The sequence below is a fragment of the Podarcis liolepis genome (genome assembly GCF_965112155.1).
Source record: "Podarcis liolepis genome assembly, chromosome: 10".
Lineage (NCBI taxonomy): Eukaryota > Metazoa > Chordata > Lepidosauria > Squamata > Lacertidae > Podarcis > Podarcis liolepis.
In genome coordinates, this window is record NC_139562.1 from 30302124 (window position 1) to 30326973 (window position 24850).

Consider the following 24850-nt stretch of genomic DNA (forward strand, 5'->3'; position numbering starts at 1 on the left):
CACAGGTGTGGGGAACATTGGGCATGCAGGTCAGTCTTATCCAGAGGATCATCCATAGGGCCAAGGAGGGTGGGAACTGAATCCTGTCAATAAGTGCTGGCAAAGCAACCCTATGCAGCTGGTAGCATTGCACTCTCCGCTCATCACCTGGAAATGGGAAGATTCAATCCTGCTGGGTGCTGCTTTGCTGGTGAAGGAGACCCCTCCCTACTGCATGTTAGATGATGTAGGTGGAAAATGTCACCTAATACTTCACAGCAGTGATGTTCCCAAAATTAGTGCACCATCATGCAGACAAAGCATTTTGGTTTAAACCAGATTCCTTTATGTTGTATACCTGTTCAACCAAAATTTCCTTCCAAGCAACCTTGGAACAGAGTGTACTGGACAACCTACCTTGCCTAGTTTTGGAGAAGTCCTAGTGTGTGGCATTACTAAAGGAATGTACCAGTCCTGACAGGAAAGATTTGTGGTTGCTGTAAAGCGGAACATTGTATTATGAGAAAAGTGGGGGTGGGGTTTGCATATAAAAGGTGCCAGGTTCAACAAAGGGTATTTCCAGGTAGAATGGAGAAAGCCTTGTGAAACCTTGCTTGTCCATGCAGGCAATACTGCCTTAACACAAAGGTCTGACTTGGTCTAAAGGTAGCTTCTTATGTTCCTACCTCATTTCAAACTAAATTTTCATTTAAATTCATTATTTGAAACCGACTGTTTCTAGGAGCAGATGCTTTTACACTTGATTCTGTGTAAAGTTTGCTGCCCATACATCAGCAAGTCTACTGAAATGAGGGTGAATCCGCCACATAGCACCCTGTCTTGCAGAAGAGCAATGCTATATAACATTTTAAAATCCAAGCAATTATCACAGCCCACCTAAAGACCAATTACATTTCTATCATTTATAAAACATGAAGCAGACAGTGTATTTGATATTTGTAGCTTTATTATAAGACTACAAGCCAGAACAGCATTCCAGAAATTAAGCGGTCTCTTCTTTGGCAATGCGATCTTTCTTGAGTGGTCCCTGCAAAGAAAATAGAAATGTGTCAGTCTAAACAACAGGAGATCCATAATCTCAAGACACATCCCAAACCATTTAACATTAATTAACAGGTGGATTTTTTTTAAAAAGAGACAGAAGCCAATAGACTATGGAACACAACACAATTGTTAAAAGTCTGCTGCCACCAACTGGCCACAGCATATAGCAGTTCACTAGTGGACTACTGGTTACATTCCTGAGGGACCACTTAATGCTTGCTGGTTCTGGAGATTCCCAAAAATGCTAGACAAAGTGTGGTCAGCAAGATTCTTATGTGAGCAACTACTGTTGTGCCTTAACTGCAAATTTGGAGTAGGTAAATGCACACAAAGGTCCCCCAACTGAATTTGAATGTACTAGGGTTGAATTGAGACTATGCCAATACCATTTAATCTATTTACACATGCAAGAGCTGATACTAATCCTGAACCATTAGTAAGTCTTTTCACATACCTTCAAACAAATTTCTGTGTTGCCCACTGTTCAATTACATAGGCATTAAAAGATCAATTCAAAACACCATTTTCTTAAAAGCAGATGCAGCAAGTAGCTTATATACTGGACACTAGAAAGGAAGTGCTCTTACCATGAAAACCTTCTTCTCCTCAGCTGTCTGGAAGCGGCCATGACCAAATTTGGAAGTGGTGTCAATAAATTTCAAGTCAATCTTCTCCAGGGCCCGACGCTTGGTCTGCACAAGCAAGGACTAGGAGGGAAAGGACATAGAGTAAGGCCGACTGGCAGGCAACTGCAAAATCTCAAATGGAAAAGGTTAAGCAATGGAAAGCCAGTAATTCAGAAACATTTTTCTACAGCTCTTCAAGCTTCACTACTACATTGTACTGCAAATTCTAACACCCCCCCCCCACCCGCCTGGTATGTGGCTTGAAGAACAATATTAACTTTAGATCTCAGGCCTGCATTCAACCATTCAACCACTGTGCATAATGTGCCATTTATGAAGAATTTAGGCCTGATTTGCCAGTACATGATTATGGCCTAACTATATAAACAGAGGTCAGCAGCCAACAACCTGAGGATTGTCCCTGCTGGAAAGCCTGGTTGCTGTATACTGTTCTAAGAATGTAAAGAGGCCAATGAGCAATAAAAGCCCTCTCACACTTCTTGGAGAAGCTGATCTATTGGAAGCAATGTGCATGCCCCCATTTGCTGTTTTTAGTGTCACAATCTGGTACAGAAAATGCTAGCCTTCTAGCACCCTGACATCATTGGAAAGCTTACAATATTCAAACAGACAGCTATACCACCTCATCTAGCAAAGGAAACTTCAAAGAGATCAGTCACCACCCTTCCACAGCTCACCTTGCGCAGAGTGAGAACTCTCTTCTTGGTCCCAACAACACAGCCTTTCAACATGATAAAATCATTGGTCACTTCACCATAATGGACAAATCCGCCCTGTGTGAGAAGAGCAAATAAATGTGTATGGCAATTATTTAGTACTACATACCACCGATATTCTGAATTCTGCAGTTTCCCCTCAACCCCCAATGGGATTCAGAGGCCAGAGATTTTAATGTCCAGCCAAAGCAGAAGGCAGAACGCATGGACAACTTAAAACTAAAAGCAATGAAGGTTACTCTATGCCTCCAAAATGCAGCAGTGGCAAATCTTTGAGGGACACACAGGCTTCCACCCAATGATGTTCTACCCAGACCCCCACATTTAAATTTGAAAGCCACTCACCAGAGGATTAATACTCTTGTCGGACTGATCATACTCTGTTGAAGCATTGTTTTTGATCAGCTTGCCATCCTTGATTGTGTATCCTTGGCCAATCTTGTAGATCTATGTGAAAAACAAAAAAGGGGAGAAAGAAATGAATACTTTTCAACAATGAAACACACACAAAAAAATAACACCAGAGTTTATGAATCTGGTGACACCTGGCAACTCACAGATCCCTACTATAGAGGTCTAATTTCCCATTATAGGTTTTGAGAAGGCAAGATTCTGAACAGGCTGTAAGTTTCCAATGTTTCTTGCCTTAATTAACCCTAAACAAATGTAAAAAGACCTTGTCACTCAAGCATGTCAAGAGTGATTGGTGGTGACCACACACTCAAAAATCCTGGCTCCAAAGCCACACAAAAATTTGTGGCCCACCAATCAGGACATACCTCTTTAAAAAACCTTTAATTTCCAAGGAAGTTGCAATCTTTGTATTAGCTGGTACACTGGTATCTCCTACACGTTAAGCTTAGGAATGTTTCACTTTGGAAAGTTATATTTATAAGCAAGTTGTACCATTACAATGCTTGTAATCAACTGCAGTGACTATCTTTAGAACTTGCAATGACTCATAACCATTTTAAGAATGCACTCACATATTTACAGTTGAGGGGGAGGTAGCGATTGGCCAGCAAGTGACATTACTGGTATGGAACTATACTGTCCCAACTGCTCAACTAGGACAAGATTTCCATATAGAATTTTAGCAGAATGGGCTGCTCTTTAGTGAAATGCTGCATTCTTACACAACCTGCAGTGCTGTAGGGCAAGTGGTAAGTGAAGCGGACACTGTTGTAGAAGTGCTTAGCACAGAACTTTTTCAGTCATGGGCTCAAATCCAGCTAAGTAAATCAAACTCCAATAACAACACAATCTCTTTCTACCCACCTGCCATTCTGCAGTAACATTTTATGAACACAGAACACGCTTCAGGCTCCAACTGGACTGGAACCATTATTATTATTATTCAAAGCACATCCATACCTTCTTATTGATTTCTGTGCGGTGATGGTACCCCTTCTGACCAGCTCGAGCCACAGAGAAGGCCACACGAGCAGGATGCCAAGCACCAATACAAGCCACTTTACGCAGACCCCTGTGAGTCTTACGGGGCAGTTTTTTGGTGTGCCACCGGCTGGTAACACCTAAGAGGAAGAGACATGGAATTTGTTAGAACTACTTAGCTCCAACATCTAATTGACTGGAGCCTCAACTGTGTGGGAAATCACTGAAATGTCTTCCAGACACGTGAGATTACTATACTAAAATAAAGGGATCTTACAAATGACCACCCTGAAGTGACGAAACCCTCTCCCATTTCTTGCAAAGCTGGTCTCAGAAGGAAGGCAGCATGGAATGACTCCTCATGGGTATCGGGCACTGCGCCCAGTGCATATTCCATGATCTCATCACTGAACAGCCTCTTGCAAACCAAGAATATTTTGCCAACCCTCTTTACACCAAAGCCAAATAAACTACATAGGATGTTAAGGACACTCCCTTAGTAGTTTAATTTTTGACATATTGTTGACTGGGAAATAAATTACCTTTGTACCCTTTGCCCTTTGTGACGCCAATGACATCAATCATTTCATCCTGGCCAAAGACAGTCGACACGGGCACTTGCTGCTCCAGCTTCACTCGAGCCCAATCCACCTTCTCAGCTACAGTGCCACCATTCACCTGGATTTCCATCAAGTGAGACTTCTTTTGCCGAAGCGGAAGCATTCGCATCTGAGATACCAAATAAAGAGTTAATGCACTGGTTGTGGCAAAATGCCTAATCATGTTTGCATTTTTTCAGTATCAATTATTATTTCTAGCTCAATCAATCCAAAGTGAAGGATAATTTAATGCTTTTACAAAAAATTTTGTTTGCAACATTAACCAATGACATAAATTTCATCCAATGCCATCATTCTCCTTGAGGGCCTTCTGAGCCAAACAATGCATTTTAAAGGCTGCATCAAAGGACCCCACATTTCTTTTCTGATGCATTCATCAACAGCTCATTGCATATATTAGAATCAAGACCCTTCACAAGTTAAACAAGAGCCTTTAGACAAATTATTGTGAAATAGCCAAATTATAAAACCTTTGAAGAAATAAACTATATTGTGGGGCAGCAAGGTTTGACTGAACTGACAAAATCCTGTATCCTTCCAGTACTTGCCACTTTCTGGTTTTCAATATTCCATTAAAAGGATTCTGAAAGGCTTATAAAGCATCGTCCAATTTTACAGTCACAAAGCTGTATTTAAAAAGGGCTAAGTCAAAGGGTTGAAAGATAGGAAGTGCATCATGGCACAATAGCTTCTAGGTAAATATTACATCAAATACCAGATGCAATGAGGCCCCATTTACTTCACAAGACTTTAAAAGCACTACCAGCCAACTGTTTAATCTGCTATTAGCAGATCTTTGGCCATTGACATTAAACTATCTGTGAATTCATATGTGCTTCAGGAAATAGGCAAGGCAAGAGCTCACCTGAGTGTGAGCTATGACCCTGATAACCTGGCAGTACTTCTTCATGCTGTTGAAGTCCTTCTCCAGTTGTTTCTTGCCTTCTTCATCCTGCCACTTCTTGCAGTACTTGGTGAAGGCCTTCTTCTTGGACTTATGCCTTCAAGGAGGAGCAGAGCAGAGATGGGGATTGGCAGAGCCCTTCATCAGCCCACCCAGAGAGGTGGTTGAGTGGAAGAAGCTGCCACAGGAATCAGTTTTGGCTCATTGCTGGCTTCTAAGGAGCCTTTTCCACCAGCAAGCGGAGCCTGGAGCTCATCAAGCAAGGGCAAGACTGCCAGAGCTGAGCGGAGCTGCCATAATTTCATACAAAGAACATTAATATGCACTGCACAGAACAGTAATTAAGAAAATGTATTCTGCCTTAGAAGCTCCATTTCTACTTCATAGGGTTAACTTCACTTTACTCGCTTATAGCTTTCCAATCTTGCCTTTTAACACCATAATGCCACTGTTACCTTCCTAACATAAACAACCACAAATCTTAAAGGGCAACTTTTACATTTGCATACCTCAAGTTCAGATATTCAGGAAGGTTACCGGTTATAGTACCCTGATTAACATGAACATACCACACTGTAAGGGGGAGAAATCCTTCCCAAGATCCATGTTAAGACTATACCAGGAGGCAACTCAACTAGAAATTTGTTGCCACCAGGAAAGAAGTCATACTACACTCTCCTAAGATAGCAAACTACAGTCAGTGCTCGACAATCAGCAACAAGCACCAAAGGTGATTTTTTAATGTCCGCCCGTCGAGAAATCATCATCTGTAGTGTTCACATACCCAAGAGGGTATCATAAAACTGTACCCCCTTAGTGCAATATAAACTGAGTTGCTGCCAACTCAGTTCTACATAGTTCTACAAGAGAGCAATATAATTGGGGCTAACTATTCCTGCATCTTCCTAACTCAGGGAACTTTAGAATCTCAGCCATAATTACCAGTTCTTGTAGAACCGACGCTTGCACTCATCGCTGATATGCTCGGCAAAGATGGTCTTGAAGGTGCGAAGGCCACGGGGAGTTTCAACATAGCCGACAATCCCCACAATCACCATGGGAGGGGTTTCCACCACAGTAACTGCCTCAACAACTTCTTTCTTGTTGACCTCTATGAAACAGATAACAGAACAGATGAGCACTAAAAGATAGCAATGAGCCTAGTTTATATAACTGAGGGAAATTAAAACATCATCCAAAAGCAACCTAATCCTTCTGTTGTCAGGTTAAAGGCTAACATGGGGCATATGTGCTGTCCTGAAAAGCTAAAGGAGTGCATAAGGTGAGGAATAGGTGCAGCAACAATTCTTTTGCCTGGTCTTTTCAAACACAAATAAACAACAACTCTGGTGATCAGAACAATCCACTTCTTTCTTCTGCCTACTAGGAATGATAGAGCACATGGACTGGTAGTGTAGAACAGCAAGTCCCACCTCATACATACTCCATCTTGGCTATGAAGCAAGTAAACTCAGGCAAGCTGCTGCCTTCCAGCCTCACACCTTCATCTAAAATAACAAAGCTATTAATGTCACATTGTAGTAGTATTGAAAATTATTATGTGAAGTGTCCTAAAGTACAGTGGTACCTCGGGTTAAGTACTTAATTCGTTCCGGAGGTCCGTTCTTAACCTGAAACTGTTCTTAACCTGAAGCACCACTTTAGCTAATGGGGCCTCCTGCTGCCACCACAGCCCGATTTCTGTTCTTATCCTGAAGCAAAGTTCTTAACCTGAAGCATTATTTCTGGGTTAGCGGAGTCTGTAACCTGAAGCGTATGTAACCCGAGGTACCACTGTATATCAATGCCAAGTATCAATTTAACTTCCCTCCCAAGAGAAGAAATACATACTGGAGCCAGGTCTGTCAACTTCACGGACAATGTGGGTCATGCCAGCTTTGTATCCAAGAAATGCAGTGAGGTGGATGGGCTTGCTGGGGTCATCTTTAGGAAAGCTCTTCACCTTGCCTCTGTGCCGACGGCTACGCTTGCGAGGCAGAAAGCCCAAAGACCCATGCCTGGGAGCTGAAAACTTGCGGTGGGACTAGAAGGGAGGCAAAGACATTTTGCTTAGTAGGAGACAGCTTTGCAAGTCCTCAACCTCAGGGTTCTTAGGAAGGCAAGGAAATGCTCTAAACACCCTGGGAGAGAAACTTCCCTTGCCCATAATAAATCCCTTGGGAGCAACACTAAAGTGTGCTTCTGTTGTGTACAGTAATGCAGTGCATGCCAAGCAACGTGCCTAGCCTGTTTTCCTTGCAAGATTGGCAATACTACATCTCACACAGGTACACAAGGATCACAATGTTGCATTAAATAACCAACCCACCCTATGAGAGATTTCTATAAAAATACAGTCAGGATGGCCCTTTTATAGTTAACTCTTCAACCATAACCGGAGGTAATAGAGGCTTTTTGTTTTTAAGACAACAGCATAAAGCATTTACTAAGTACAGTACAACTTGTCCCTCAAATAAAATAAAAGATTATACTATAAAAAGAAACTATCGCCCCTCAGCCCCAGATCAGGGATAGAAGCAGCTGGAGCCAGCAACATCCGGACAGCCACACGCCCTCCCATTCCTGCCTTAAGAGCCATGACAGACCACGCTCCTTGGTGGAACTGTTCTAGTCAACCACATGCAATGACCTAACAAAATTATCTGTAATTAATATGTTCAAGGCGTTTTAGCAAGGGCGATGCTACCAATGCACTCCGGAATAACAATACGAATCTTATGCACGTCTACTCAGAAGAAAGTCCCAATGGGGCCTTCCGCCTAAGTATGGAATTGCTGCCTACGTAGCTATAACAAGTTTCAGCAATTTCAAGACACCCTTTCTTTAGATGAGGTAAGAGATGACGGCAGGCAACCTCACGTTAGGCCAACTCAGCAGCTATCGGGAATGAGAATAGGCCCAGGACCCCGTTAAGGAGTGAGGCGTATGTAGCACCCAAATAATCCTCGGTATGCCTTCAACAAAGACCCTAAAACGAGATAGACCGGGATTGAGCGCGGCCGGAATCACCACTGACCCGATGGCAGCGGATTGCATGTTTCCCGCAAAGCCCAACTACCACCTACCATTTTGTCTCCGAGCCGATGTAGAAGGGAAGTAGAAAGGCGCGCGTGCGCTATTTATCCCTTCGCTTCCTAGGCGTGCGCAGACGCATCCAGTCGATACGCGTGCGCATGCGTTTCCAAATCGGTCCCACGTGCACTGTAATCATCTATGCGAAATATCGCGAGGAGACAAAAGTAAACGATAACTTCATCTTTTTTTTTTTTAAGTAAAGGCTACGGATGCCGGGAGGGTTCTGCATTCCTCCGAAGATGCGATTTCGCGTGAAGGACTGCTTTTCGAGAGGTCCCTGGTGCATGCGTACGAGGAAGCAAATGCCATCCTTTCAATGGGGGATCAGGGAGGGGTGTCTCTATCTAGTCATAATACTGGAGGCCGGAAAATTGGGCCCTAAATTTGTCTGTGAAAGGACAGGATTATCAACGACGCGGGAGTCAAGCATAAACCTATATTCCGCCCCCCCCCCAACAGCAGTAGGATGTACAAAGCAGAGAAGATGGTGTTAGTTTGGAGGCGTCTGTTAAAGTTTGTAATGGCTGAATATGCAAGCTTTTGGGTTCCATAGATCTCTTCAGCAGCCCCTCTTCCAAGTCGGAAGAGGTTTTTCTCAGAACCGCTTTGTGGCTTTGTTTGTTTATTTACAGTCATGTGATATACACATTTTATTAGGTATAATAAAGAGGAAGGAGGAGACTGAGGAAGAAAATTACAGTATTCCTTACAGAAAATCCCTTCTGCTTCCCTGCACTGCTGTCGCTGATGCTCAGGCAGCTCTGTGCTTTTACTGACCCACAGAAATTGTATTGAGTATGGCCCATCTCTTTCCAGCATCCCCAACACCCAAGCACACTCCAGCTTTTTATCTGTGAACTTCCCCCCACTATGGGGTTGTAGTCTGAATCCTGCCCATTAGAGGGGTTTTTTAAAGCTCATGGTTTGGAAAGGCTGGAGCTCAAGGTAGCAATCCCACCCCAGCATAACCACACTTAGCCCTCTTTCTGATGCAATCTACTGTGGTGTCATCATCACCCAGTTACATAAGGGGAGTCCAAAAACAGATGGCTCAAGTCAGAAGAGGCAAGGCAAAGCAAGGCAAGACATTTGTGCTGGGATGAGCATGGCCTTGCTTCTAAGGGGTAAACATTAACAAAATGGCAGGTGAGAAGCGGCTTTCCATTTACCAGCCAATTGGGAAGCAAACTGTGATGTACATGGCGCAGCTGACTTTGAGGCTGCTGCCCCAAACCCAGCTCATGCTACTCTTCTACTTTATGCATTACCTATTGGTGAAAGTCTACATGCCGCTATTGCGCCCCTTGGCCACCATAGTCAAGCTAGTCTTCTGTTGGGTCACTGTGCAAGTGACTGGGATCTTCATCTTGTGGCACTGCAGCCTAAAGATGTTACGTGCCATGCATTTAATTCTCATCAGGAAGCTCTGGAAGGAAGTGCTAGCCCCAGCACTTAAAATCCTATGGCATTCTCGGGCAGCTGCAAGGTACTTGAGTTTTTATTTGGCTGGTGTCTTGCAATGGTGTGCTGCCAAATGGGCTCTGGAATTGCTAGGGTTCCTGAAACAAAGAAGTCTACCAGCTATTTCATCTACAAGGCTGCACCACTCCATGAGCACCTTCCTCCAAGAAAACTATGAAACCTACCAGACAGTGTTGCGACCAGTCATGAAGCAAATTATTTTCTCGCTCTTCCTGGGATTGCTTGATGGAGTTCAGGAAGCTTTACAGCTGACAGCAAAAGTAACAAAATGTGCACTGACCCTGCTTTTTAACTTGGTCAGACCCACACTGAGTTCAGCCTGCAAAGCGAAGATCTTAGATCACATCACCAGTACACTCCCACATCCCTGCATGTCTTTGTGCTCCCGTTTTGGGGGCCCTTCGTTTTCCATCTTAAAGGACATACCACAGACTTTTGCTGCAGTAAAGTTTGTTGTGGCCACTGAACACATAACCAGTGGGCCAGGCAAGTATGGTTTAGATGGCACCAATATTCCTCTGCATGTGAGATTCCAGACCAACATCAGAATGAGGAAAGCTTTTGCTATGCAAGAAACAAGTGCAACTTTGAAGCAGGTGAAGGTAGCCTGTGTGCTCTTCATTGCAATCTATCTTTCCGTGTTCTACAGTGTTGTTAAGGCCATCATATAAATGGATAGATTAGACAACCTCTTTTATGTACAGTTGTTTTAAATGGTGAAATGTCCTTTCTGTAGCAACTGCACTCGGATTTTATCCTGGTCACTGTGATGATATGCAATAACCCAAAGCTAATTTTGGGATACAGGGGCATATAAACTTCAATTCCATATTTATGTTGCTCATGCAGCTCTGTACCAAATAAGGAAATGTGAACTAGTAAGTGCCTAGGAATCCCAAGAAGAAAATGTGCTTCTGAAAGTCAAGCCTCTTGAGAGTTGTAGTTCATATCCTGACTCTGATGACAAATTATGATAATAGTGGTAATAAAAGTGTGGCTAAATGCTTAATGGTGAATCGTTATGGCAATTTGCACACATTTTCTGGTCTTGGAAATGTGAAATGCAGTCTGGGAAATTAGATAGATGGGTCTAAGAAGGTAGTACTCTTTCGAGAAGTTGCATACTCTGAAGCAACAATTATTATGACAGCACAAACGTTATTGAAAGCAGGGAGAACTCAGGTGACAGTCTTAAGCTTGGGAGTCAGAGGATTGCACTGTCAAAATACACAAAAATATGCAAGACTACCTTTCATCTTATCAAACTTTTTGTCCATGATCTGGCCTGGTGTTGTTTACTCTGCCCGGAAGTGATTCTCCAGGGTCTGGGACAAAGGTTTTTCACATCACCCTGATACCCATTTTTTTGCTTTCTTAAACAAACACCCAGAAATGCCAGGAATTCAGCCTAGGACTGAAATCACTTCAATATATTTTATGGGAAGTGACTCATAAGTGGAGTTAAATAAATAAATAGTCTGAATCACCCAGATGTCTCAGGGTCTGTAATGTTTGAAACCACTCCAAAACACTCTTTGCTGGGCTTAAGAGGAGGGCAGAAGGTTAATCACTAGTAGATCGTCAAGGGTTTCTGACTCCCAATGGTTTGACAATATTGACCCTCCAGAAGCCCCTTTCCCATGCTAAATGAGGCTGCTGAACAAAGTTTTCACAAATGCTGTGACCAAGCAGTAACATTTCCTATTCATTTGTATGCAGCTACGGAGAATATTACTATATTTCTATGCTGCCCTTCCTTCAAGGAGCTCAGGGTGACTGACATACATGATGTCCCCCATTCCTCTTTATCTTCACAAGAACCCTATGATGGAGGTTAGAGTGACTGGCTCAAGGTCACCCACTCATAGATGAGTGGGGTTTTAAATTGGGCCCAACACTTCATATTTACACCACACTGCCTCTATTGAATGTTAGATGACCACAGTGGGTGCTTCCTCCACAATAGTCATGGCTACCTGAAGAGAGAAGAGTTGGGGTAGCTTAGCTATATGTTTGAGGGGGAGAGAAAAATAAGTTCTGGTATAATTTGGTCCAGTTCTCTGGGGGAGTTGGAGTGGGTTCAGGTGGGGATGGCAAAACCCGGATCCCTATCCAAGTTTTTCAGGCACTGACAGTATGACTTCATTATTATAAATATTTCATTTTTCTTTCCTGAGTATGATCTAACATTCTGTAAGAGGCTTTGCACAATGCGATGCCAAATCTGACTCCATCCTAGGCACGTTACTGTCATGTGCTTCTGTAAATATTATCAACTGGAGGTGGAGAGAGCAAAAGAGGAAATGAAAAAAAAGCATGGAGAGAAACAAGGCTGCAGGAGTCAAGACAACAGGGTTATCATCTTTACACATAAAATATACACAACAGTGTAACATTATCTTCCTCATCCTGTTTGGTAGTGAACAAAAACAGATGTGATAGAAATCAGCAATATCGCTGTCTGTTGTTGGAGGTAATTGTGTTGACTAATTTAAACCAGATTTTTTGGGGGGATAAGGTGCTATGTATAATGCTGGCTAAGGAGATGAGAACGGCAACCTGAACAGGCATTAAATTGAGAACAAGAGGATGAGTGATGAATTATTAACTCTTCTTTTCACGAATGCAAGGTAATGTTGAATGCAAGGTGTGCTCTCTTAAGCCTGTGCAGATTGACCACTTTGAAACCACTTTTCTAACCAAACTTTTAATTCAATCATCCTACTCTTAGCACACATACAGATTTATATCTTATATTTTGAACCATTTTGTTATCAGTTGTCATGGATGGCAAAGATTAAGGTTTTTCTTTAAACCAGGCATCCCCAAACTCGGCCCGCCAGATGTTTTGGGACTACAATTCCCATCATCCCTGACCATTGGTCCTAGAAAGGGAGTATTCTAAGTAGCATAGCTTAGCCTTTAACCAGAACAATAAAGCATATATTTTACTAACCACAAAAACAGACCTGCCAACTCTTTTGTTTTTGCTGGTCAACACCTGGTTTTAAAACTAATTTCTCCCATTTCAGAAAAGGAGATTATTGTTTTTCATCTTTTTGGGGAAACTAACTTCTAATTAAATTTTAAAATTGATCTTCAGTCTTTCCCTGTCTTCTGGTCGGTTTCTTCTGTGAGACGGCTCCCTAAAAGAATGCTGTTGTCCTCTAAGTCTAAAGCAAATGGCCCAAGAGCTGAGCAAATAAGTACGCACTTCAGCATGCTTGCACAATATGAATCATAGTCGCTAACTAAATTCAAAGACTGTGCAAATTGGTTGGCTCTGAAAAATATCTGAATTAAGTTATCATTAGCTGGACTTTAGTCAGAGCCTCTAGTAGCTGAGCAGAAGAATGTTTCAAACTACTGTACTGATCAACCTTAAATCATATCACATGGCAAGGATAGGACTGCCGGCTTGTAGTATAGGCCCTGCTGCTGTGTATCAACAGCGGCCTGACATGCAGACATTTAACAGGCCAAGTTCCCCCCTGTTAGTGATAAATGGAAGTGGGGGGGGTTGGATTTGTGTGTGTCATTATGCTATTAAAAGCAGAGGATCTGAGCCAGTAAAAACTGGCAAATCTATGCAAGGGCCACATAAGTTTGCAATACAACAAATTAAGGTCTTAATACAATTTTTAACCACACATGGGTGTAGCCAGGATTTTTGTTGGGGGGGGTTGTTGGGGGGGCAGAACCTCATATTTGTATTGATTTGTATTGTTTAGTAGGGGCAGCTGCCTCCCCCTGCTATGCCCATGTAACCCCAATCATGTTGCACATTGTATGTATAACTTGCCAAAGCTGCCTTTCTGAAATTCATTATTCTTTTCTGAATGTAACAAGATTGAAAGACTCTTTCCTGCAATATCCTTTTCGCTTTACAGAGTTTCCATTACGTGCGTTGCTTACAAGTCAAACAAAATATGTCTTTCCTATTAATACAGTCTCTAACCTCAGGTAGAAATTGTCTCCTGAGTGTACCAGTGGGTGACCCATTTCATAACGTGAAGGCATGCAGAAAAGTACCGTATTTTTATTGGCAGCTCCAGAGCCATTGAATTTTCATGTACTGAAGACTTGCAGCACTTGTTGGGTCTTTTATTTCAGCGGCCTTTCAAAGAGCTGGTGCTAAGCTGGAGGATGTAAAAGTGCTCTTGTCCTCTAGATGTAAAAGATAGATGTATTTATTTTTAATGCTGCATGACCAGAATTGGCAAACTGTTTTTTTCCAAGTGTCTCAGCAAGTACCTGCTGAAACATGAAACAAAGTCATCAGAAGTTTAAGCAGCATTGCTGAGCCAAAGCTAATCTGCCCTGCTACATACAGACATCATGCTGCTGTCGTAGGCAAAGATGTACAGGACAGAGTCTGTGACATCAGCACAGGAGAAAAGCAACACACAAGCATGCAATGCCAAGTACCGTACTTTTTTTTAATAGAATAGTTTAACAAGTGGGTTTTTTTAATCTTTGATGAAAAGTGAATATTTAACTTACTAAACAGGATTGCTCTGTAACCCTCCTTTTCCAAAGAAGCTCTAGTTTACAGACAGCACTATAACAGCACTAATAATATCCTGTTCATTTACTTGAGAGCAAGTCCCATTGAATTATGGTGAACTTACTTTTGGAGTAAAAATGCAAGGGATCAGGTTGTTAGGTGGAGAGACCCCAGGCAGATAAGGGAATTTCTTCCTGTCCCAGACGAAATTACCCTAGATAGCTGTTCCTTGTTTAGCTTTCAAGCCATTAGAAATATTATTCACACAATTTCAACATATGAACTGGTGTTTTTCTTCAATATGGGGTTAGTTTTATGAATTTAGCCAGTGTGGGGTAGTGTTCAGAATGCCAGAGTATTTAGTCATGAAGCCCTTTGGGTGACCGTGGGCCTGTCAGTATCTCTCAGCCTAAACTACCTCACAGGGTTGTTGTGAGTATAAAATGGAGAAGGGGAAGTAATATGCCATCTTTTAACATTGGGTTAAAAATGTATTAATAAACAAGTATCATCAGCACACACTGCACTACAAAAAGCAGCTGCATGAATGAAAATCAAATGGTGTCTCCCACTGGGTTCAGGGGGGTTTACGTCTATGTAAGTGTGCAAAAACTTTAAAGCTCAATCAATGCACCTTTTGGCATGACGCTGGCTGTAGGTCTGGCGAAGCATGTACTGTATAAGCATATATAGCCCCCGCCACGGAGTCTCTGAGGCGCAAAAGCCCCCAGAGGCCTGCAAAGGCCCACCCCTCCCCGCTCCCTTCGCCCCGCCCTTCATGTTGCCGGGGCTACGCGGGCAGGAAGGCGCGCGCGCTCTCTTCCCCCGAAGCTCGCGCCAGCCCCATGACTGCCGCGAAAACGGGAGCGCGCCTGGCTTGCCGCTGAGCCCAAGCCTGCCACTGGTGCCCTGGCTGCGAGCGTGTTGCTCTCTCCTCCATCGCCAGCCAGGCAGGCAGGCAGGCGAGCAGGCGGGGCGGTGAGCGAGAGGCGAGCCGGAGCGCGGGCTGCCATGCCCAGCTAGCCTTTCCCTTGCCTCGCACACCACCCTTGCGGCACTGCCTCCGCTAAGGCTGCCCCTGCACGGCGCGCCTCCTTGCCGGGCAGCACGGGCTGGCTCGCTTCCCCTTCTTCTAAGCATCCCGGCCCGCCAGTGCAATAAACTTTTCGCTGCCAACAGAGCGACCAGCAGAGCGGCGGGTCTTGCCCCGGGGTCGCTCCCAGGATGGAACAGGGCGCGTACGGAGCGGGCAAAGCCGGGGGCGCCTTTGACCCTCAGACCTTCATCCGGCAACCTCACACGATCCTCCGGATGGTTTCTTGGGTAAGGACTCGGAGGACGCCTCCCTGGCCGCGCGGGGGAGGGAAGGCCATTGGCGTGGGAAATAACAAAAACACGTGCAAAGCAATCGGCACGTCTGGAAGCCCTTTTGGCGAGGAGGGAGAGATCTGCAGAGAGCCCTGGGCGGGCTTGGCTTGGCTGTGGGGTTGATCCCTATCCTGCTGACTGAGCACCCAGGGCAAGCTTTAGATGACACTCAGCGGGGCTTTAAGGAGGAGGAGGAATGTCCTTCCCAGCGCGCGCGCACGCGAGATCGTGGAAAGGAAGATTAGGAAAGCCCTACGCCGGGTGCTTGGATTTGGGGGACCGACTTCTCGGCTTCCCCTGCCCCCGTGGGGCGAAGGAGATCGCGGGGTGGAGGTGCCGGGCAACTGGGGGGGGGGGGAATCCTGCATCGCCGCCTGCCCAAAGTGACCTCTAAGATGGGAGCGAGGCCGTGTCTTCGCTGTCATGGAGCCCCCAGCTCGGCTTGCTTCTTCCATCTCCGTTTTCCGTCTCTTGTGCAGCGCCGCTTCTAGTCAGCGTGCGGGGCGGCAGTGTTTGCAAACTGGTGCTCTGTGTGTGTTTGTGTTGTGGAGACTGTGGAGCACACAGCTAGCCCGGCAAGCAAGGTGCAAAATGGCATTGTAAGCGCCCTTCCCCCGCCCCTCTCCATTGCCCAGATCTCTCCGGGTGAAGCGTTTGGAAAACTAGGAAACATGCCCTCCCAGCCCCCTTCTGTATTGGAGCCTCCCTCTCTCGCTTGTTTCTTTCCCGTTCCTCCTCCAAAACTACTGCCGGCTTCCTTTGATGGAAATGGTTAAGCCGGTCCTCCAGCCTCGTAAGCCTGACGCTGCTATTATTAAATGTTCATCAAAACATGCAGAAAATGGGAGTGTTTCCCTTAACCTGCGCGATGAGCTGTTAATGGTGAGGCAGTTGGACGAGAGAACTGCAAAAGTGATTCTGAATTTCAGCTGCCCTTTTCCCAACCCTTCCCTTAATTTATTTCAGTTGGTTCCTTCTTATTTCATTTACAGAGAATGGGGGGCGAGAGAGAGGGTGCAAATGCGTGGTGTCCTCCTCCTCTTCCAAATCCCCCCCCGCTCCACCTTCAATTTTACCGTGTAGCAAATTTTATGTAACGCCGTGCATGTGTGATGGAGGAAGCGAGTTGATGGGATCCGTCAGCAAGAGGAGGGAAGGAAGGCTGCTCTCTCGACTGTGCGGCTCCCTCGGGGTGGGGGGAGGTCACTTATCTTGTGACACTTTCGCCATGGCCGCCCGTGTGTGCCTGGAGCATTTGCAAGAAGGTCACTGGGATTAAGGGAGCAGGCTGCAAACAATAAGCTGGAGGGCGGGGGAAAGAGATTTGTCTCTTGTGGGAGTCTGTAGGGAGAGAGGGAAGGAGGACACAGCGAGGTAAAGCAGATCTTGGAGGTGAGATGCCTTCTTCTCACCCTCCCCCAGTAGGCCAAGAAAGAGAGAGAGGGGGAGAGTAAATGTTGGATAGGGACAGGGTACCTCTTGTTGTGAGGGATGATGGTGTAGGAAGAGTTTAGCTCTCCTATTGCAGCCATTAAGGCAGGGGTCAGCAAGGTTTATCTTGCCATGGAGATCCCTCCATGGGCACCTGTGATTTTCAGCACCTGCGCTTGCGCAGACATGGTTTTCTGCGTCTGCGCAGACGCGATTTTCGGTGCCGCGGAAGCACTGCGCTGCGCCAGTTTAGCACAGCGCGCAAACAGGTAACTCAGTTTGGGGGCGGCTCACAGGCCGGTCAAATGACCTCTGCAGGCCACTTCCAGCCCATGGGCCTTAGGTTGCTGACCCCTGCATTAAGGTTAGCCCAGGAAGTTGCCTTGAAGTGTTTTGTTCATCTCACCCATTATTTGTTTACCTTTTGCAAGCACAGCATTTATCTTTGATGTTTATATCCCACCTTTCTCAAGGTTCTCCCCCTCCCCATATTCCAAATAGTTGTTGCTTTTGTGCAAAAAGAGAGTTAGCAGCCTCCCGAAGCACAACCAGTGTGCTTGCCACCTGTTTTTCTGTCGACTGCTGGTGCCCCTTCCCTTCCTGTGCTGCCTGACTGCATGTGACTTGGGGGAAATGTTTGGAGATGAGAGGAGGAGGAAGGAGCTCTGCAGAATTGCTAGCAGTGCCCTGAAGAAGGGATTAATATGGTTGGCTGGTGTGTTTGGCTGGGCTCATTTTGCAGTGCTGTATGCTAGTGTTCGAACCAGAGGGCGGAAGACATTCTAGCAATAATCTCCTGGCTTTCACATCCGCCAGTGAAATTCAACATGATGTGGTGGAAAAACCTTTTTTGCTGTTGCGCAAACACTTGAATGAGGCAAAGCAGCAAAGAGCACAGGTGACAGCGCTGGCCCAATTATGATTGACGTGACGTTAGATGGGACACTTCTGTCCTTGATAATCTGGGACAGAATGTTCTCCCCTTTAAAGCTGTGACTTCATTCTGTTACTGCAGGGCTTTCCAAGTACAGGAGAAGAGAGAGGGTTTCTGCAGTCTGCTTCTTTCTGCTTCAGAATATCACCTTATTGGCTCCCTTCACGAAATCAGATGACTTCCCAGCTGCAGAAAGAAACCCAGCATCCAAATTTTTCTTGGATGTCCTCCTGTTTCCCCAAAGCCACCAACTGTCTCCTGCACCTTGACCTTGGAAGTGACTTTGATACCCTTCTATTTCTTGTGATAGTGTGTTACTTTGCTTTGTAAAAACACGTGAGTTGCAGAATAGCGGAAACTCTTAAAGACCATTCCTGTGCATGTTTGCCTAGGAGTAGGTCCCATTGAATTAAAGGGGCTTACTTCAATGCGCATGAAAATCTCAGGAATTGGAGTACTGGCTTAGCTGAGCAAGTCAAGAGATGGAGAAACTTAGAGCCTCATTCCTCCCACATTTGAATGTTCTTCTCTCCCATGTGGTAAAAGTTCAGTCTATGTGCCTCTCACTCGTTTTTCACTCCTATACTGTAGGTTACAATTTCACTTTAAATGCAAGCTTAAGCATGCTTACTTGGGAGTAAGTTCCACTGAGTTCAGTGGGGCTTGCTTCTAGGCAATGTATAGCTGTACATGTTTGAACCCCATCATATCATTAGAGATGCGCTCGGTACATTAACTTTGCATGGTAAAAGAAACCCCCCCTTTTCTCCATCAAATCTGAAGTGCTTAACAGATGAGGCACACAATTAACCTATTTTTCCCTTTTTTGTCTCAAGTATATTGCAGTGGTGGCCAGAATAGAATTTGTACCCTCCATGCTGTCTCCAAAACTTTCAGACTCTTAACTTAATTATTTTTTCCCCTCCCCCCAATTACTGCAGCAACATTTTAGAACTTTAAGGTGCTTGTTTTTTAAAAGCCATATTCTAATCCTCATGGTAATAATGGCAAGGCTGAAAATGCAGTGGCAATGCCTGCTAATGGAGCCGTCTCTAACTTGGTGCCTGCCAGTTAAACACTTTCTTGCTGGCTGGGGCTGATGGGAGTTGTAGTCCAAAACACCCGGAGGGCTGTGTTAATGGCTCAGAAATAGGAAGGTAAGAACTAAGTTCAGTTTTTTTCAAGTCCCAGAACCTCCAGATGTACTTCATGAACTGCAAGGGAGTGTTCACTATTGGGGCTTCTGGAACAATACATTCCCATGTAGGTACAATATATTGATCAGTTGTGGTTGTACCTGCAGCATTCCACCATCGAGATGAGCTTCATGACAAGCAAAACAAGCCAACCCATACAGATTCCCAGTGTGGCCCTAACCCTAGTCCTCAAAGGAAAATAATGAGATACCTCAATGGTTAGATGTGCAGACGCATCCGATTTGCAGATTTCTGATGTTTCAAGCCTTGTTTGTTTATATGGAAACTCATATGGATGCAGAAGTTGGGAGATTTGTAGGCCCATTCTATCCACAGTTAGGGAATCTCCAGCTGGGAACGGTAGTGACTAAAAGAAGACAGGAAAGAGTTTCTGAAATTCCTGGCACTTTTCTAGAATGCCATTGTAGAGCTCAAATCTCCACAAGAATCTGGGGGGCAAAGATTGCGGGACAGAAAATAACAGTAACAGACCAGCCCTATGTATGCTTACTTGGAATTAAGCACCACTGGGCTCAGTGAGGCTTAGGACTAAGTAACTGGGCAAAGGTCTGCAAAAAAAGACTGCACACTGATTTAAAGGCATTTTGAGCTAATAGTGACTTCACAGCTGCTCTGCAGAGTTGCCAGTTTCTCAACCAGCCACTGCAGCTGTGCCTTTAGCAGTAGCTTGGTGTGCAGGTATTTAAAAAGTGTTAGCGTTTTCTCTCCATCATGTGAAAACATGCAAATGCTGGGATTTATTCTGCACCTCAAGCTGCACAGGAGCACACCAAATTGATTTTCATGGTCATTTGGCAACCCTAATGCTACACCGGTCAGATGCAGTGCAGTTTTTAGAAGCCCATGACCAGGAATACAAAAATAACCCCACTCTTCTGTGAGGTGTCATTGGTGGCAGCAGTCCAATTTGAACTGTGTTTGGAATCCCTATTGAATTCAATGGGACTTAACTTCCAAGTATAAATATGTTTCAGGCGGCATCTTTAAATGATCAGGCCTTGACATATTACCATGCTGATGGTACTAACACTGTTGGAGTGATAAGATGCCACAGAAAGTAGGGCTCAATATCCTAAATGGTTTTTAGAAGAAAGGAAACCTGTCTTCTGTTACACCTGCGCATCCTGAATGCGAGGTGAGATTATATTTGGGCATGAAAGATACCTTTAATTAACTGTATAGGTTTTAGTTTAATCCAGTGTTTCTCAACCTTTTCTTGACCATGTACCCCTTCTGACCTTGTTTCCTTCCTGTGCTCCCCCCCCCCCATGTGTAGCCAGGGGGAATACAGGGGGCAGCTGCTCCCCCAATAAGTAAAAATCAATACAAATCAATGGTTCTGCCCCCCCCAAATATTGACTATGCCTATCAGGTAAATAAGGTAGCTATTTAAATGTTTTATTTGTAAACAGAACTTGTTTTATTTATATTTTTTATAATTTATACAAAATACAATTACGGGTACAGTACATAAAAAAGGAACATAATGAAATATTGTTGAAGCAGAAAAACATAGCTCATAGAGCTGGCAGGGACTCCAAGGTAGAAAACTCAGCTAAAGCATCCATGATAGATGGTCATCCAGCCTCTGCTTAGAAATCTCCAAGGAAGGAGAGTCCACAGCCTCCCAAGGGAGATCCATCTTCCATGTATTATAAAAAGTAAACAACACTTATTTGGCCTCAGTTATTTGACACAGAGGGTGAAACCTACAGATACAGTCCAAAAGGCACATGGGGAGTTCTGTATATATGGGACAATTTTGAAAAGCAGGTGATCCTCACTGACCTGGTGCAAAAAGATATTGTCATCTGGAGGAGCCCTGGCTGCCTAGATAAAACACTACAGTCCCACACACCCTTACCTGGGAGTAAGGCCCACTGAACTCAGTGCAGCTTTCTTCTGAGCAGACACCTAGTTATTTACTAGATGCAAGTCAGCTGCACCAGACGACCCCGCTCAGCTAGGCACTGTGGTGGATTTCATCCTGCGCCTTGCAGAACTGGGCTGGCACTGCCAACGGGCCCAGCACCCATTGGCAACATCTAAAGGCACCGATCCAAGAAATGCACATGGCAAAAAGGAGTGTTAGGCCCCGGTGGGCTATCCCCTTACCTGCTTGTGATTGGCCAAGCAAATAGTCAGTCAATCAGGATTTTTTTATTTTAAAAATGTGGTTTCCCCCCTTCACTTCTCACTTCCCTCTGTGGTCACCTAGCCTTGTGGCCCCCCATTTATGCAATTTTCACCTGTGCCCCCCTTGGAATATCCTGGGGCCCCACAGGGGGCCATATGGCTCCTGGTTGGGAAACACTGGTTTAATAGGGAATTAGATCTGCACAAGTCCACTTATGACCAAAAATAGTTCTGAAAACAAAACAAAAACCCTCCCATTTTTTGATGATGTACATTTATGCCATAGCAGGAATTACCTCAGTAGAGACATGCCTTACTGCGTAGGAGTAAATATATATTTAAAATAACTTTTTTGAAAACAACGAAGTGCTGCCTAATTAACTGAGGGTGGTTCTTTTTAGCGAATTAGCACCTTATGTACAACCAATTGGAACTGCCTTCCAGATAAACCTGCAAAAGCTGCTACCCTGCTCATTCCCACTTACTTCATAAGTCACTTGTAGAACATTCATGGCCTCAGCAAACAAGAGTAAAATAACCAACACATTTTCACATTTGCAAATGCTTCTCTGCTTCGTCACCTGGAGGTAATTCTTACCTTGCTGAAGGTGATCAAGCAGGCAAGCGACTGTGTCTAACCCTCAGATAGATCAGCCGCTATTTACGGCACTAACTTTTATAAATGCGAATACTCATGGCCAGTGGTAGACCACTGCTCCCAGTAGCCTTCCTGTTAAGGCTACACACACACACACACACACACACACACACGCAAACAACTCTTGCTTTGAAGCTATCTGGGAGGGCAAGTTTTCATTGTTTATCTTTCCGAATCGTTTTTTGCATGCAAGGCTATACACAAGCAGAATAATACTGTATTGGCTGAAGTCATAGGCAGAAACAGGCCTGCCTTCCAAACCTCCTTTCTGCAGTGTTGAATGTGGAAGTCAAAAAGTGGCTAGCAAGATCCTTTTAGTGAGGTGTGCCTGTGCCTGTTGCGTGTGGTTCAGGTTTTCCAGTTTGCCTGGGGAGCTCTTTGTTCACCAACAGCTGCACTCTTCCTTTTAATAATAATTGAACAGCTTTGTTTTCTGAATGCAGTGCCTTTTGAAGTGGCATATGTTCAAGGAAGCTAGCACATAAGACAACTCCGTGTAACAGGGGAAGCTATGCTTCAAATCATGCGGGAGTTGGCAACCTTTTGGTGCGTATTTGCAAACCAGAGAAACTCTCATGGGCACCCCAGAAACTGCCACTTATTCCACTGGCTACAACAGGATACATCCTTCATGCCTAATTTCAACAGGGGTGGGAACCCTCTGGGAGCAAGGGAAGGCCTCGTTGGGCCCCTTTGTACCTGTGGCTGTCATGTTGCCAACCTCTATTAAAACACAACATGGCCCCTAATCTTCATAAGAGGGTTTTTGTCTTTTTGTGTTAATGGAGCCTTACCTGAGAATAAGTCCCACACTGTGCAACTTACCGGTAATTATGAAGCCTGGAATTGTGATGCAAAGGGCAGAGTTGATAAGCTTTCCCCCATAGTGCTTTCCCCATTACTATCAGGAAAATGTTCCTCCACCTGCCTTGCACGTGTTAAAAAAGGCATGGGAGCTCTGGTGGAGAAAAGATTTGGCAGCCTTATTTGTCACATGATCTACAGCAATCATTCCCGTCCCCTCCATTTTGCAATTTGTCTCTGGGTACATCAGTATATCTGGCACTGAGCAAGCTGTAGCTTTATAGGTTACACATTCACATTTTATTATAGCATTATGTGCTGTTTCAGGAGATCTTATTCTGGGCATTCATTTAAAAGTTCTTTGACAGGGACTTCATCATGTGAGTAGGAAAATGGCTGTCTGGAAAATCATAATAATTGTATGGTAATGATTTTTAACAAGCTGCTGCCTGTTTAAGGTGTGGTTTTTTTTTTAATCTGCAGAATAGGGCTTTTCAAAAAATAGAATCCAAGCCATATTTAAAGCCCACCTTTTTCACTTGGAAGTATTTAAATGTAAAAAGACCTTTGCAAGCTGTCTATAAAATAGAGCAGAGCTGAACTTTCATTGCAGCGCAGAGGGAAATAGCACAGAGGGACGATTCGTCGGGCAAATGGGGATATGCTGTATTTGTTTTCAGGAAATGGCAGAGAAAGTGCTCCGAAATGAGAATGCATGAAGCTTAAATGCTGAGCAAGATTGGAGGTGGCAGCTGTACTGTGAATTAAATGTGAGCTTGCAGCAAGTTGTGGCAGAAAAGGTACTCCTCGTTATTTCAAGCAACATATGCAGAAACACAGAATGTTTGCTAACGTTGTGAGATTGTTGCATTCAAACCGAACCTCTTCGTTGCAATCCTATGCACCTGTTATGAGGGGTGTTTTTTTTGGGGGGGGGGTAGGCAGTATGCCTGAGCCCCTCTTCTAATTTTTGGATCCAGCACAATTGCTGGAATAGCCAAGCCAGCATAGTAGTGGCCCACTAAGTATGGGCCATTAAGGGAACAAAGGGAGTGGCTCTGTGCTAGAGAACAAATGGGTCGGCCTCTCCCTTCTACAAGTGTCAGTTAGTTAGAAAGATAAAAGGCCAGAGTGGAGAGTTGAGTTATGGGAGCTAGAAGCTGGAAGAGCAGAGAAAGAGAGAGCCATGCCTGATTTCTGTTTGAATTCAAGGCTGTGACTATGCGAAAGCATGACCCTCTTGGGTGTTAATGGTACGAAGCCTTCCATCGTAGGCTCAGGTTGTGCAAATGAACCATATAACCTATTGACACTGCAGTCTCCGCTGTGCCTCATTCCAAAAGGAAACACAATCCCTGAGTAAGCGCCTGGAACCCCCGGCATCTTGCGCCACTCAGAGGTTGGGGTGGCATGCAAGAAACCTTTTATCTAAGTCAAATTGCACTTGATAGGATTTACTTTGAGTAGACATGGAAAAGATTGCCCTGTTAGTAACAGAAACATTGTCGGACATTCCAAGCAACATAAGCCTTCATACCGCCCTCATGAACTTCCCCTTTATGTGAAGGAAAATTCAAAGATTCAAAGTATGTCTTCGAATGACGTCACATGGAAGAGGGAGGCACCATGAGTCCAAAAGTAAAGAGAATAAGTGGTGGGCAATAGTCTCTTCTGCTAGTGCAAGGTACTTCTGTTGGTGGAACAGGACTTTCCTCTCTGTAGCTCCCACCCACCCAAATCTGCTCTGGAGGGTTGTAGAGCTTTGTGTACAACCCAGTGACTCTGATGGGTTCAGCAAACATTGTTAAGCAATGCAATGATCCCAGTGAGTTTTAAGCAACAATCCAGGGCATCTTCTCCAACCTGCTGTCCACCATATGTTATTGGACTA

General features: G+C 44.5%; 2 protein-coding genes across 5 annotated transcripts in view; one reads left to right on the forward strand and one right to left on the reverse strand.

Moving 5' to 3' along the window:
* Window positions 1–928: 928 nt before the first annotated feature.
* On the reverse strand, window positions 929–8553 carry RPL3 (ribosomal protein L3). The gene is made up of 10 exons (XM_083464241.1): window positions 8413–8553; window positions 7178–7370; window positions 6269–6437; window positions 5288–5423; window positions 4345–4531; window positions 3782–3942; window positions 2753–2854; window positions 2369–2464; window positions 1632–1751; window positions 929–1027 (listed from the first exon to the last, which is right to left on the reverse strand). The coding sequence occupies exons 1-10, from the start codon at window positions 8413–8415 to the stop codon at window positions 983–985; spliced, it is 1212 nt and encodes a 403-aa protein (XP_083320367.1). The 5' UTR covers window positions 8416–8553; the 3' UTR covers window positions 929–982.
* Window positions 8554–15177: 6624 nt separating this feature from the next.
* LOC310687325 (TGF-beta-activated kinase 1 and MAP3K7-binding protein 1) overlaps window positions 15178–24850 on the forward strand; it is a 51359-nt gene continuing 41686 nt past the window's right edge. The window contains exon 1 of one of the 4 annotated variants that reach the window (XM_083462323.1): window positions 15178–15734. In XM_083462323.1, the coding sequence (XP_083318449.1) occupies window positions 15636–15734 (99 nt within the window). In that variant the 5' untranslated portion in view covers window positions 15178–15635. Of the gene's footprint in view, window positions 15735–15926; window positions 16113–24850 lie in introns of those variants that run through there. The other 3 variants (XM_083462326.1, XM_083462325.1, XM_083462322.1) reach the window with 3 other exon arrangements.

Excerpts from the sequence above, each read along its gene's own strand:
- RPL3 (XM_083464241.1), bottom strand. Across the intron at positions 6,438-7,177 it reads AGTTGACAGACCTGGCTCCA|AGGTCAACAAGAAAGAAGTT; the intron begins GTATGTATTTCT and ends TCTGTTTCATAG. Across the intron at positions 1,028-1,631 it reads AGGAGAAGAAGGTTTTCATG|GGACCACTCAAGAAAGATCG; the intron begins GTAAGAGCACTT and ends TTTTCTTTGCAG.